Here is a 16,440-nt window from a genome sequence, read left to right as displayed (position 1 = left end):
TGCACAGTCAAGGAAATAATAAACAGAGTGAAAAGAAAATCTACAGAATGGTGGAAAATATTTGCAAACCATATATCTGGCAAGGTGTTAATATCCAAAATTTGTAAGGAACTCAAAACAACTCTAGCAAGAAAATAACCTTATTTAAAAATGGGCAAAGGCAACAGGTATATGAAAAAATAGCATCACTAATCATCAGAGAAATGAAAATTAAAGCCATAAAGTGATATCATTTCACCTTCTCCCCAGTTAAAATGGCTTGTATTAAAAAGACAGGCAATAACATGCTGGTGAGGATGCAGAGAAAGAGGACCCCCCCGTACACCACTGGTGGGAATGTAAATTAATACAGCTACTATGGAGAATAGCTGGAGGCATCATGCTACTCAAAAAAACCTAAAATAGAACTTCCATATGATCCAGAAACATCCAAAAGAAAGGAAATTAGTATATCTGCACTCTGTGTTTATTGCAACACTATTCACAATAGCCAAAATATGGAATCACCCTAAGTGCCAGTCAATGGATGAAGAAAATATGGTGCATATATACACAATGGAATATTATTCAGTCATAAAAAAGAATGAAATCCTGTCATTTGCAGCAATATGGATAGAACTGGAGACCATTATGTTAAATGAAATGAGCAAAGCACAGAAAGATAAATATCACATGTTCTCATTCGTGTGCAGGAGCTTAAAAAATGGATCTTGTGAAGATAGAAAGTAGATTGGTGGTTACCAGAGACCAGGAAGGGGGAAAGGAGAGGGAGAAGACGAAAGGAAAAAGAGAATATAAATGTATTTATTACCACTGAACTGTACACTTAAAACGGTAAATATGGTAAATTTTATATTTATATTTTACCTCAATACATTTTTAAATGGTGAAGAATCTGAATAGACATTGCATAAAAGGAGACAAGCAATGGCCAACAAGTATATGAAAAATGCTCAAAATCACTGTGAGAGAAAAGCAAATTAAAACAGCAATGAGAGATCATGTCACACCTGGTTAGAATGGTTGTTATCAAAAAGACAAAAGATAACAAGTGTTGGAGAGGATGTAGAGAAAAGGGAATCCTTGCACACTGATGGTGAGAACGTAAATTGGTATAGCCATTATGAAAAACAGTTTGGAGGTTCCTCAAAAAATTAAAAAGAGAACTACCATATGATTCTGCAGCCCTACTACTAGGTATATATCCAAAGGAAATGAAATCAGTATGGTGAAGAAATATCTACACTGCCAGGTTCATTGCAGCATTATTCACAATAGCCAAGATATGGAATCAACCTAAGTATCAGTGAATGGAGGCATAACGAAAATGTGAACTAGGTATTGAAGGAACATACCTCGAAATAATAAGAGCCATATATGACAAGCATCATACTGAATGAGCAACTACAATGGTACTGGAAGTTCTAGTCAGGGCAGTCAGGCAAGAGAAAGAAAGGGCATCAGGAAGTCAAACTATCCCTGTTGGGAGATGACATGATCCTATATTTCGAAAACCCCCTAGTCTCAGCCCAAAAGCTTCTTAAGCTGATAAACAACTTCAGCAAAGTCTCAGGATACAAAATCAGTGTGTAGAAATCACTAGCATTCCTGTATACCAAAAACAAGCCGAGAGCCAAATCAGGAATGAACTCCCATTCACAATTGCCACAAAAAGAATAAAATACCTAGGAATAGCTAACTAGGGAGGTGAAAGAGCTCTACAAGGAGAACTACAAACCACTGCTCAGATAAATCAGAGATGACACAAATTGCAAAAACATTCCATGCTCATGGATAGCAAGAATTAATATCATTAAAATGGCCATATTGTCCAAAGCAATTTATAGATTCAGTGTTAAACTACCATTGACATTCTTTACAGAAATAGGAAAGAAACTACTTTAAAATTAATATGGAATGAAAAAAAAGCCCTAATAGCCAAGGCAATCCTAAGCAAAAAGAACAAAGCTGGCGGCATCATGCTACCCATCTTCAAACTATACTACAAGGCTACACAGTATGGTACCAGTACAAAAACAGATACATAGACCAATGGAACAGAATAGAGAACCCAGAAATAAGACTGCACACCTACAACCGTCTGATCTTTGACAAACTGACAAAAGCAATTGGGAAAGGATTCCCTGTTCAATAAATGGTGCTGGGATAACTGGCTAGCCACATGCAGATTAAAACTAGATGCCTTTCTTATACCATATACAAAAATTAACTCAAGATGGATTAAAACGTAAATGTAAAACCCAAAACTATAAAATCCCTGGAAGACAACCTAGGCAATACCATTCAGGACGTAGGCACAGGCAAAGCTTTCATGACAAAGACACCAAGAGCAATTGTAATGAGCAAAAATTGACAAATGGGATCTAATTAAACTAAAGAGCTTCTGCACAGCACAAGAAACTATCAACAGAGTAAACAGCCTACAGAATGGGAGAAAATTTTTACAAACTATGCATCCAACAAAGGTCTAATATCCAGCATCTATAAGGAACTTAAATACATTTACAAGGAAAAAAAAACCATAAAAAAGTGAGCAAAATACATGAACAAATATTTTTCAAAAGAAGACATGCATGTGGCCAACAATCATATGAAAAAAAACTCAACATCACTGATGATTAGAGAAATGCAAGTCAAAATCACAATGAGATACCATCTCACACCAGTCAAAATGTCTGTTAGTAGAAGTCAAAAGATAACAGATACCGGCAAGGCTGTGAACAAAAGGGAACGCTTATACATTGTTGGTGGGAGTGTAAATTAGTTCAACCATTATGGAAGACAGTGTGGCAATTCCTCAAAGACCTAAAGATAGAAATACCATTTGACCCAGCAGTCTCATTACTGGGCATGTATACAGAAGGAATATAAATCATTCTCTTATGAAGAGACATGCCATGTATGTTCATTGCAACACTGTTCACAATAGCAAAGACATGGTGGAATCAACCTAAATGCCCATCAATGATAGACCAGATAAAGAAAATGTGATATATATATCCTATGGAATACTATGCAGCCATAAAAAAGAATGAGATCATGCCTTTGCAGGTACATGGATGGAGCTGGAGGCTGTTAACCTTAGCAAACCTAACACAAAAACAGAAAACCAAATACCACATGTTCTTATAAGTGGGAGCTAAATGATGAGAACACATGGACACATAGAGGGAAACAACAGACACTGGGTCCTGTTGAAGGTTGGAGGGGGTAGGAGGAAGGAGAGGATCAGGAAAAATAACTAATGGTTAATGGGCCTAATACCTGGGTGATGAAATAATCTGTACAACCAAACCCTCTTAAGGCAAGTTTACCTATGTAACAAGTCAGCACATGAGCACCCAAACTTAAAACTTAAAAAGATAATATGGTATATATACACAATGAAATACTAGTCAGCTTTAAACAAAGAAGGAAACTCTGTTATTTGCAACAACATGGATGGATTTGGATGCCATTATGTTAAGTGAAGGAAGCCAGGCACAGAAAGACAAATACTACGTGATCTCACTTATATGTAAATCTAAAAATGGTAAACTCATAGACGTAAAGAATAGAATGGTAATTACCAAATAATACGGTTTAGCTCTGTGTCCCCACCCAAATCTCATGTTGAATTGTAATTCCCAGTGTTGAAGGTGGGGCCTGGTGGGAGGTGATTGGATTACGGCGGTGGTTTCTAATGGTTTAGCACCATCCTCCTAGTGCTGTCTCATACAGTTCTCATGAGATCTGATTGTTTGAAAGTGTGTAGCACCTCCGCCTTGCTCTCTGTCTCTCCCCTGCTCGCCATATGAAGATGCGCTTGCTTCCCCTTCGCCTTTCGCCATGATTGTAAGTTTCCTGAGGGCTCCCCAGGCATGCCTCCTGTACAGTCTGCAGAACTGTGAGTCAATTAAACCTGTTTTCTTCATAAATTACCCAGTCTCAGGTAGTTCTTTAGAGCAATGTGAGACTGGACTAATAACCAAGGCTGGGAGGATGTCAATCAAAGGATATAAAATTTCAGCTAAATAGGAATAATTTCAAGAGATTTATTATACAACATGGTTACTATTGTTAATAACAATGTATCCTGTTCTTGAAAATTGCTAAGACAGTAGATTTTGTGTGTTCACTACAAAATAATGAGGTAACACATGTTAATAACTCAATTTAGCCATTCCACAATAAATACATATTTTGAAACAACACACTGTACATGATAAATATGTATGATTTTGTCAATTTAAATAAATGTAAAAAAGAACAAAAAAAAACAAGAATAAACTGTATGAAAACAGAATGCTGATACAGGAAAAAGCTGTTAAAATTTTAAAATGTAAGTACCAAAAGCTCAGCATAAGACCTGGAAACTAAAGTTGAGGATATCTTTCAGAGAAAAAGAGAGAGAGAAAAAGAAAAGGGACATAGAGGACCACTTCAGGAATTTTAATATCTAACTAATTGGAGACTGGGGAAGAAAGAAGGGGAAAAGTGGAGAGAAAAGAATCATCAAATAAAATAATACAGAATCATTTTGCAGAGCTAAAATACATAAGTCTTTGGTTACAAAGAACCACTGAGGCCAGGCACAGTGGCTCACACCTGTAATCCCGACACTTTGGGAGGCCAAGGCGGGCCGATCACTTGAGGTCAGGAGTTTGAGACCAGTCTGGCCAACATGGTGAAACCACATCTCCACTAACAGTACAAAAATTAGCCGGGCATGGTGGCACGTACCTACAATCCCAGCTAATTGGGAGGCTGAGGCAGAAGAATTGCTTGAACTTGGGAGACAGAGGTTGCAGTGAGCTGAGATTGCGCCAGTGCACTCCACCTTGGGTGACAGAGCGAGACTCTCTCAAAAAACAAACGAGGCCGGGCACAGTGGCTCACACCTGTAATCCCAGCACTTTGGGAGGCTGAGGCAGGTGGATCACGAGGTCAGGAGATCGAGACAATCCTGGCTAACACAGTGAAACCCCGTCTCTACTAAAAATACAAAAAAATTGCCAGGCGTAGTGGCGGGTGCCTATAGTCCCAGCTACTTGGGAGGCTGAAGCAGGAGAATGGCATGAACCTGGGACCCGGGAGGCAGGGCTTGCAGTGAGCCGAGATCGCGCCACTGCACTCCAGCCTGGGCGACAGAGCAAGACTCCATCTCAAAAAAAAAAAAAAAAAAAAAAAAAACAGTGCTGACAATTACAAATTTCTTTAAGACACATGCATAAACATGTCCTTGAAGTTTTAGAAAAATGTAGATAAAGAGACTAGGATGGTATTAGATTCTCATTGGCATCCCCCAGGAAATGGATTTGAACTTAGATTTCTGTATCTTGCTAACCTACTAATTAGGAATGAGGTTCACATAAACCTGATTCCTGGACATTCATGGACTCAGAAAGTTTATCTCCTTTATAAGTTACCTCTTTATTTCTTAAACAGTTACTTGCATATATACTGCAGCAAAGTAAGTAAACCAGGAAAGAGGAATGCATGAGATCTAAGACACAGTGGATTCAATCCAGAGAAGTAATGAAGGGCAGCATCAAGATAACTGAAGAGCAGCCAGTTCAGAAGAGAGAAGGTGGTAAAATTCCTCCAAGCAGATCTTCTCCATGATGAGGGAGAGGGAGGCAAGGAGCAACTCCATGCAATACAGTTACATTTGAGAATAAGGAGGCTGGGCACAGTGGCTCACGCCTGTAATCCCAGCACTTTGGGATGCCAAGGTGGGCAGATCACAAGGAGATCGAGACCATCCTGGCTAACACGGTGAAACCCCGTCTCCACTAAAAATACAAAAAATTAGCCAGGCGTGGTGGTGGGTGCCTATAGTCCCAGCTACTCAGGAGGCTAGGGCATGAGAATGGCGTGAACCCGGGAGGCGGAGCTTGCAGTGAGCCAAGATCGTGCCACTGCACTCCAGCCTGGGTGACAGAGTGAGACTCCATCTCAAAAAAAAAAAAAAGAGAGAGAGAATAAGGAAACATGGCTATGAAGAAGCCTGTGTCAATAAGTTAAACAAATGGAAGAACATTCCATGCTCATGGGTTGGAAGAATCAATATCGTGAAAATGGCCATACCGCCCAAGGTAATTTATAATTCAATGCCATCCCCATCAAGCTACCAATGACTTTCTTCACAGAATTGGAAAAAACTACTTTAAAGTTCATATGGAACCAAAAAAGAGCCCGCATTGCCAAGTCAGTCCTAAGCCAAAAGAACAAAGCTGGAGGCATCACGCTACCTGACTTCAAACTATACTACAAGGCTACAGTAACCAAAACAGCATGGTACTGGTACCAAAACAGAGATATAGACCAATGGAACAGAACAGAGCCCTCAGAAATAATGCCACGTATCTACAACCATCTGATCTTTGACACACCTGACAAAAACAAGAAATGGGGAAAGGATTCCCTATTTAATAAATGGTGCTGGGAAAACTGGCTAGCCATATGTAGACAGCAGAAACTGGATCCCTTCCTTACAGCTTATACAAAAATTAATTCAAGATGGATTAAAGACTTAAATGTTAGACCTAAAACCATAAAAACCCTAGAAGAAAACCCAGGCAATACCATTCAGGACATAGGCATGGACAAGGACTTCATGATTAAAACACCAAAAGCAATGGCAACAAAAGCCAAAATTGACAAATGGAATCTAATTAAACTAAAGAGCTTCTGCACAGCAAAAGAAACTACCATCAGAGTGAACAGGCAACCTACAGAATGGGCGAAAATTTTTGCAATCTACTCGTCTGACAAAGGGCTAATATCCAGAATCTACAATGAACTCCAACAAATTTACAAGAAAAAAACAACCACATCAAAAAGTGGGCAAAGGATATGAACAGGCACTTCTCGAAAGAAGACATTTATGCAGCCAACAGACACAAGAAAAAATGCTCATCATCACTGGCCATCAGAGAAATGCAAATCAAAACCACAATGAGATACCATCTCACACCAGTTAGAATGGCCATCATTAAAAAGTCAGGAAACAACAGGTGCTGGAGAGGATGTGGAGAAATAGGAACACTTTTACACTGTTGGTGGGACTGTAAACTAGTTCAACCATTGTGGAAATCAGTGTGGAGATTCCTCAGGGATCTAGAACTAGAAATGCCATTTGACCCAGCCATCCCATTGCTGGGTATATACCCAAAGGATTATAAATCATGCTGCTATAAAGACACATGCACACGTATGTTTATTGCAGCACTATTCACAATAGCAAAGACTTGGAACCAACCCAAATGTCCAACAATGACAGACTGGATTAAGAAAATGTGGTACATATACACCATGGAATACCATGCAGCCATAAAAAAGGATGAGTTCATGTCCTTTGTAGGGACATGGATGAAGCTGGAAACCATCATTCTCAGCAAACTATCGCAAGGACAAAAAACCAAACACCGCATGTTCTCACTCATAGGTGGGAATTGAACAATGAGAACACATGGACACAGGAAGGGGAACATCACACAATGGGGCCTGTCGTGGGGTGGGAAGAGGGGGGAGGGATAGCATTTGAAGATATACCTAATGTTAAATGACGAGTTACTGGGTGCAGCACACCAACATGGCACATGTGTATCTATGTAACAAACCTGCATGTTGTGCACACGTACCCTAAAACTTAAAGTATATAAAAAAAAAAAGACCCTGGAGGGGTGCATGGGTTCTATACTAATGTGTTTTTCAAATGTGTTTCAGGCTGTTTCTCTTGTGGATATGTCAGGAAATGGTTGTGTTCAGCTTTCCAGCTTAAGGAAACTCGTCAAACCTAATGAAAATTGTTTCCATAATTTTTGTGTAAATAAAAATGATTTCTAATTTCATGAAAAAAATAAGTTAAAAACAATTAGAAATGCCTGGAAAAATGAAGAAACTATATAAGACAGCCACGATCTAAACAAGAAGCAGAATAAAATATAGCATGATTATGAACAGCTGATGCAGTTAGAAAAGACAGTTTAACCTCAATGTCAGAAACAATCTCCTTTGAACATTCCAAGACCCTGATGCTGGACCTACACACAATGAAATACGTTCCTCATAGATTGCCTGACCTAACATTCAATCATATTTATATAATCAAAATATGACAAAAACATTTTAGTTTATAGCATCTAAAATCACTGTGTGGATAATCTATAGAAAATTTTATTGTGGTTGTAGAACAGTATGAAAAAAACCTGCACAACATAAAAGTCAAAATATTGCCAATAAAATGTGAAGGTAAAAGAGAGGGAGAAGAAGAGAGAATAAGGATGGGTTGCTATTATCCTATGTAAAAGGAAAGTAAGGAACTAAGATGAATGAAAATTAGATGGATAAATACAAGTTTTGCAGCTTACAAAGATAATTAACCAAAGAACTGAACATCATAACCTCAAATATCAGGATAGGAGAGTAAATGAGCTAAAGCCACATGTTTCCTAGCAAAGAATCAGTATTTTCTAAAGTTGATAAAATAATAATTATAATATAGTTTTTAATTACATTTTCATTAAATATATGTTTGGTTATAGAGGTAACCAGCAAAAGACCTAAAAGTGTAAATGATTGGAAAGAAGTGGGGCTAAAGCTGGAAGGGTGGGATAGGTTAGTAGAATGTTTATTTATATAAATGCTTGTATATGCCTTGACTTTATACTGTGTGTGTGTATATATAAATTTTTTAAGTTTTATGGAGAATTTTGAAATGCATACATACTGGTATAGAAAGCCTTATGTACCCCTCACCTAGTCCCAGTAATGATCAGAAATTAAGAAGGCAGAGAATAAAAAACCAATAGCACTTTTAATAAATTGAAATTTTGGTTATGGGAAAATATTAACAAAAACCAATAACTGACTAATTTGGTTAAGAAAAAAGGGAAAATACACTAATATACAAAATAAGAAATAACAAGGAGGATCTCGCTCTGTTGCCCAGGCTGGAGTGCAGTGGCACCATCACAGCTCAGTGCAGCCTCAACTATGTGGGCTCAAGCAATTCTCCCACCTTAGCCTCCCAAGTAGTTGGGACAACAGATGTGCACCACCACACCCAGCTAATTTTTGTTTTTTATAGAGACAAGGTCTTGCTGTGTTGCCCAGGCTTGTCTTGAACTCCTGGGCTCAAGTGACCCTCCTGCCTTGGCCTTGTAAGTGCTGCAATTGCAGGTGAATCACTGCACCCAGCCAGAAGAAACTTTTTTAAAATCAGGAAAGTCTACTTTGCAGACATCTAGGAAAATAAATTTGAAAACCTAGATGAAATGGACAGTTTCCTAGGAAAATACATATGACCCAAATTAACTCCATTTGATTTAGAAAGGTAAATCAAATGGACTAGCTTTTATAGAATAAATACAGATATTTATTACAAAACTGCACAAAAAAGCACAAGGCCCAGGTAGTTTTACAGGAGAAGTCTACCAAACCTTCAACAACCAGGTAGTTCAAATGCTCCATAAATTATTTCAGAGTATTGAAAAGGAAGGAAAATTTCAAACTCCTTTTATGAAGCAAGTATAACACTGATACCTAAATCAGGAAAAGACAATCCAGAGAATAAAACTGCAAACAAATATAGCTTCAAGATTAATGATAAAAGGTAATAAAATATTACCAAACCAATATACCATGACCAAGTGGGATTTATTCCAGGAAGGCAAGATTGTTTTATTATTAGGATATTTATTGTGTTAAGCTGTTCTTGCATTGCTATAAAGAAATAACAGATACTAGGTAATTTATAAAGAGAAGAGGTTTAATTGGCTCACAGTTCTGCAGGCTTTACAGGAAGTATGGTGCTGGCATCTGCTCGGCATACGGTGAAGCCTCAGGGAGTTTTCAATCATGGCAGAAGGACAAGGGGGAAGCCAGCATCTCACTTGGCGAGAACAGGAGCAAGGTGTGGGGGAGTTGCTGCACACTTAAACAACCAGATCTGACAAGAACTCACTATCTCGAGGACCACACCAAGAGGACGACGCTAGATCATTCAAGAGAAATCCACCCTATGATCCAGTCACCTCCCACCAGGCCCCCATTTGCAACACTGAGGATTACAATTCAACATAAGATTTGGCAGGGAAATAGATCCAAACCATATCATTTATTAGTGTCATATGTTATATAAGGAAAAAAAATTTCTCTGTATTTTAGATACTTTCTTAACACAACGAAATACATATACCTTAGTGTTAAAGCCAATATCTTATTTAATGCGAAAACACTAGAGGCACTTCAACAAAGATCAGGAACAAGGCAAGGATGCCCACTATCTCCACTACTATTCAGCATTTTACTGTAGTAATTGTATAAGAGAAAACAATTAGAAGCATAAGATTGGTTAAAGAAGTAAAAGTATCTTGTTGCAGATGACAGTAAAGTTTGAAAATTCAGAAAAATTAGTAATAAAACTAACTCAATAAAATATTAAAGTAGGAAGAAATAAAATTAACATAGAAAAATCAATAGATTTGCCACTTTTGACCGAGAAGGAGTAACAGGGACTGGATTTACCTTACCACTTGAAACAACAGAAAATAACAGACAGGAAATACAAAACAATGGGTTTTCAAGATGGTGCACATCAGGCAACAAACGACTGATTCATTCCTGAGAGAAACAAAGTGAGTCTTATGATTGAGAGAGGGTACCACCTTGAGAAAGTTTTCTAGTCATAGTGCAAGAATGGGAAACCCAGGCTGAGTTAAGTGGACTCCTTGAGTTTAGGAGACAGAGCCTAAGAGTCTAAGAGAACCAAAGTGACTAGAATTCTCCGGACAGAGTACCAAAGAGGAGAGAACTGCATGGAGAACAATCCTCAGAGATCTTCAGAAGTTCTTCCATGAGTATTCAGCAGAGTACTGATCAGCAAATAGATGAGGAAACTAACCAAAGCTGAACAATATATGGAATCAACCTAATGCCTCATTAGTGAATGAAGGCATAAAGAAAATGTAGTGATGTACACAATGAAATACTATTCTAGTAGTAATGGGCACCTTTCACATCCAGATTTGGTTTCAAATACCATTCTCCAATGAAAGGAACCAGGGCTTCTTAGAAAAAAGGTTGGTATACCAGGGCTGGGGCAAGGAAAATACAAGATAAACATGGGTCATCTTATGCCAGAAAATATGAAAGTCCCCATAAAAACACAGGGGCGTATCAAGAGAACACAGGTGGCCAGGCGCAGTGACTCATGCCTGTGATCCCAACATTTTGGGAGGCGAAGGCAGGCAGATTGCTTGAGCCCAGAAGTTCAAGACCAGCCTGGGCAACATGGTGAAACCCCATCTCTACTAAAAAACAAAAACTCGGCATGGTGGCACACACCTGTAGTTCCAGCTACTCGGGGGGCTGAGGAAGGAGGATCACTTGAACCTGGAAGGTAGAGGTAGCAGTGAGCCAAGATGGAGCCACTACACTCCAGTCTGGGTGACAGACCCTGTCTCATTTATAAAAATAAAAAGAGAACACAGGAGCCAACCTGAAGGAGCTCCTAATGGCCAAAGCTAGATCAATTTGAGCAACAAAATGATGATAGTATAGGATTATAACCCATAGAATGAAATAAATACCCATGAGTCTGCGCTGTTAAAAAAAAAGTAAATAGGCCAGGCATGGTGGCACACGCCTGTAATCCCAGCTACTCCGAAGGCTGAGGCAGGAGAATTGCATGAACCCAGGAGGTGGAGGTTGTAGTGAGCTGAGATCGCACCACTGCTGCCCTCCAGCCTGGATGACAGAGCAAGACTCTGTCTCCAAAAAATAAATAAATAGGAGAGAAGAGACAGCTCTTCCTTATAGAAGATTTCCAGTTAAGAAATGTAGACGGAATAGAGACAAAATCACTATTAAGTAAACACCACAGTGTAAATGTTGCAGGCATAATCTAACAATAGATGCTAAAATGAATGAGAGAAATTTTGAGGAGAAATAGGGTATTGACACTCTCAAAAGCATCTGCCTCCATATTTATCAATTGTTAAGGGAAAATAGCAACTTTACAGTGGAGAACGCAGCAGGCACCACTTGAACTAAGTGTGATCAAAGTTAACATCACCAAATGAAGACATACCAACATCACATACCCTCTGTATTATGTATGCCCAGTGATGCACTGAAAAGGACTCACCACTAATGTGGTTCTCCTGCCAAAAATATGTAACCTTAATCATGACCAGACATCAAACAAAACCAAATGGAGAGACATTCTACAGAATAACTGACCAAAACTCATTAAAAGCATCAAAATCATAAGGAAAGACTAACGAATTTTCACAGATTGGAAGAGACCAGTGAGACACAAAAGCTAAATGCAGTGTAAGATCCTGGAACAGAAAAAGACATTCGTGGAAAAACTAGTGAGATTTGAGTAGTTTAATATCTTATCCATGTTCATTTTCTGGTTTTGATCACTATACTATTGTTTGTGACTTGTTACCATTAAGGGAAGCTGGGAGAGGAGCATAGGAAATTTTTCTATAATAATTTTTGTAAGTATAAGATTATTTCCAAATAAAAAGCCAGGCGTGGTGACTCATGCCTGTAATGCCAGCACTTTGGGAGGCCGAGGCGGGTGGATCACTTGACACCAGTAGTTCAAGACCAGCCTGGCCAACATGGTGAAACCTTGTCTCTATTAAAAATACAAAAATTAACCTGGTGTGGTGCCACATACCTGTAGTCCCAGCTACTCAAGAGGCTGAGGCATGAGAATCCCTTGAACTTGGAGAGGCAGAGGTTGTCATAAGCCGAGACCATAGCACTGTACTTCAGCCTGGGAGGCAGAGCGAGACTCTGTCTCAAAAAATAAAAACTATGTAATATGTATAATAATAATCCTTAAAAAAGTTAAAGAAATAAGTCCATTGGTTTGAGACTATATATTGGTAAGTATTATAGCTAACTGCTCTGAAGAAACAAAAGAGATATACTTGATGTCTGTCTGTTGATGACAAGCCAATTAATAGATTATATCTGTAATGGCATAGCTATTTCCTCTGGTTAATTAATACTGTGATTATCTCTATTAGATCCTCTGGGCTTATTCAAAATGCTTTAAAAATCTAATTAGAAAACAAAAACAGTATTTTAAGGTTTTAATATTCCAGTAGTCTTCAATGAGAACAAGATTAAAGATGTAAAAATAAATAAAATTCTAATTTGAGATATGATTTATCCACACAATTATGATAAAATCTGATGGGCATTAACTGGCTTGCACAGCTTAACAAAGACAGATTCAAACTACTTGACTACATGGCTGCTTTTTTTTTTCCAAAAGGAATTTCCCATGTTTTTAGATTATGAAAGAGGATCATTTTCATTGGCTTGCATCTACTGTCCACCACATCCTTTCTGTGTAAACACACTTTACATAATACCTCGACAATAATCTGTGGGATGAATTGCCTTGATGTGCTGTTGATGTGTTAGAATTACAGTACATACCTCGGAGACATTTGATTCACAAATTACCTAACATAGCTAAAATCAAACTTCAACTTTTTTTGAAGTATACTGTGTATACAGAAAAGCACACATAAGTATGCTTATAATGAAACTTGAATTTAATAAAGAATTAAATTTTAAGTGCATTATTCATTATTCTAAAATGGCAGGTTTGCTCAACTGGCAACATACAGGAAGGAAAAACTTCTATAGGCATAATTTTTGTATGTTTGTTAATTTAGTTTTGGTTTTGATCTTTTTCAGGATGTGGTGGATACCCACCCTGGTCTCACGTTCCTGAAAGATGCTCCAGAATTCCACTCCCGCTACATCACCACGGTAGGCTGAGTCATCTTTTTTCTTAATATAACTCCATAAGTCACCTTTTTATTACCATCTGCTATCCAGAATTTCAAGTATCTATGCAAAAGGTAACATGGGTTATAATGATTATTTTAAGTGGAAGGAAGGTAAAATAAAATTGAATTCATAATTTCTTCATTTTTATCTATTTTCCTTCTTGTTTGTGCCCAATACTTACAAAATTAAAGTAATATATTCCTTCTGTCTGGTCTTATGAGGCATATCTTTTTCTGTGTTATGAATATTGATATCCAGTTGATCTTTAGCATTTCCAAATAAGACTGAAAAGAATTTTCAACAGGCTGTCCCTGTCCCAGAAAAAAAGATTGGTCTCTAGTACCTCAAAGTTAGAACTGGACATGATAATGAGAAAATAGCTTGTGTGTAATCAGAAAACGATGTAAGAATTTAAAACAACATGATCACAATCTCATTTTGTGAGGAGCTCGCACTCTCTATTTGTCAGGCACAGCCTCATTTGGTCAGTCCCAGTTAGGTCAGGAATTACGAGTGAGCACACACAGGCCCACAGGGCATGGAGTAGCCATTTCATGCACTCTGCTCTAGCTCCCACATTATCTTTGGGGACAGTCCACAGACCAGCCCCAGGGCCATTCACCAGACACATTCTCAAGTGAGATGGCCCTGGCATGTAGCTCAGACTCCTCAGCTAAACAGGGCAGTCTCCTCTGAGGACCACCCTCCTATACTTAGGGTACAGTTTGTTAGCCAAAGATATGTTAGGTCCTGCCGAGTTACAAAATACTACTGTTTTCTTTTTCTCCTGTAGGAACTTTATCTTTCATTCAGTGCTTTTGCATTGGCTCTCTTACGTCAGTATAAAACTTTGTAAGATTTTATTTGAGCCAGAAGGTGTCACTGTTATCTAAGACAATCTCAGAAGTTATTTTTTTCCTGTTAACCGTGACACTCTACTAAACTACCTCTACCACAATCAACCTGGCCTGTCGCCCTCATTTCAAACTTGGTTTATTTTTAACTGGTCTCCCTGTTACCACCCTAATTGCCCCATAGCCTAGCCTCCACAAAGCAAACAGTTGTCCTTTTAAAAAATCAGCCACATCATGTCAGTCCTCTGCTCAAACCCTGCAGTAGTTTCCCAGCTCACATAGAATAAAAGCCAAGTCCTTGCCAAGGTTCTCCATAATCCTCCCATACCCTGGCAACCCCGATTCTCTCATCTTATCTCCTACCTCCCACTAGTTTGCTTACTGTGCTTCAGCCACCATGAGCAAACCAAACCCACTTCTGCCTCACATGCTTTGTTCTTCCTCTTTCCTTTGCTTGGAATGTTCTTCCTACAGATTTCCACATTGTCACTCCCTCACTTCATCCAGATACCTGCTCGGTTCCCTTATTTAGTGAGGCCCTCCCTGATCACTCTGTTTTTGTAACCCTTCTTCCTCTGCCCCCTCCCCCTACACTCTATTCCTTTGTCCTGCTTTATTTTTCTTCTTAGCTCCTATCATCTGATATTTAATTTTTTGTTTGTCTATCTCCTGTCATCTGATATTTAATTTTTTGTTTGTCCATCTCCGTCTCTATAATGTAAGCTCCATACAAGCAGGAACTTTGTCTGTATCCTCAGTACCTAGAATATTCCCTGGCATATAATAGACACACAGTCAATATGTACTGAGTGAATACATGAAATTATCCATGTTTAAGAATTCTAGGCTGGGCACAGTGGCTCATACCTGTAATCCTAGCACTTTGGGAGCCCGAGGCAGACAGATTACTTGAGGTGAGACATTCAAGACCAGCTTGGCCAATATGGTGAAACCCCGTCCCTACTAAAAATATAAAAATTAGCCAGGTGTGGTGGTGCGCACCTGTAGTCCCAGCTACTCAGGAGGCTGAGGCACAGGAATCACTTGAACCCAGGAGATGGAGGTTGCAGTGAGCCGAGATTCTTGCCCCTGCACTCCAGCCTGGGAGGCAGAGCAAGGATCTGTCTCAAAAAAAAAAAAAGAATTCTACACTAGTTCTGGCTGCAATCCCAAAGAGAATTATTGGGTTCTGAATATTGACTGTACTGAAAACTCAGGGCATATTAACAGCGTAATTTAGACTCTTAAGAGTTAGAAAAGATCTTAGAAATAAACTAGTCCAAACTGTTGGCATATATTCTTAGAGATATTAAAGAACAAAAGAGTAAAATGGAAATAAGTTTTCTTTATGGTTTCTAGTTTGATATTTCTTTTTTTTCTTTCATGTTCTCAGTGAACACATAGTTTGATATTTTTTTAAGTACTTGGACATTCGATGGTATTTGGTCATCTAGCAAGTAGTCCCCAGGAAGTTTTTTGGTTTTTATTTGTCTGTTTGGGTTTTTTTTGAGACGGAGTCTCACTCTGTCACCCAGGCTGCAGTGCAGTGGCACGATCTCGGCTCACTGCAAGCTCCACCTCCCAGGTTCACTCCATTCTCCTGCCTCAGCCTCCCAAGTAGCTGGGACTACAGGCGCCTGCTACCACGCCCGGCTAATTTTTTGTATTTTTAGTAGAGACGGTTTCACCGTGTTAGCCAGGATGGTCTCGATCTCCTGACCTCATGATCTGCCTGCCACAGCCTCCCAAAGTG

At 38.8% G+C, this 16,440-nt stretch overlaps 1 protein-coding gene across 3 annotated transcripts in view; it reads left to right on the top strand.

The window, feature by feature from the left end:
• PPP2R3A (protein phosphatase 2 regulatory subunit B''alpha) overlaps positions 1–16,440 on the top strand; it is a 220,530-nt gene that overhangs the window by 92,951 nt on the left and 111,139 nt on the right. For all 3 annotated transcript variants that reach the window (XM_058433343.1, XM_032143604.2, XM_058433344.1), the window contains one exon: positions 13,738–13,812. In XM_058433343.1, the coding sequence (XP_058289326.1) occupies positions 13,738–13,812 (75 nt within the window). The remainder of the gene's footprint in view (positions 1–13,737; positions 13,813–16,440) is intronic.

The sequence above is a fragment of the Hylobates moloch genome, unplaced genomic scaffold (genome assembly GCF_009828535.3).
Source record: "Hylobates moloch isolate HMO894 unplaced genomic scaffold, HMol_V3 SCAFFOLD_22, whole genome shotgun sequence".
NCBI lineage: Eukaryota > Metazoa > Chordata > Mammalia > Primates > Hylobatidae > Hylobates > Hylobates moloch.
The sequence above is the reverse complement of the archived record's forward strand: the minus strand, read 5'-3'. Positions and strand labels throughout refer to the sequence as shown.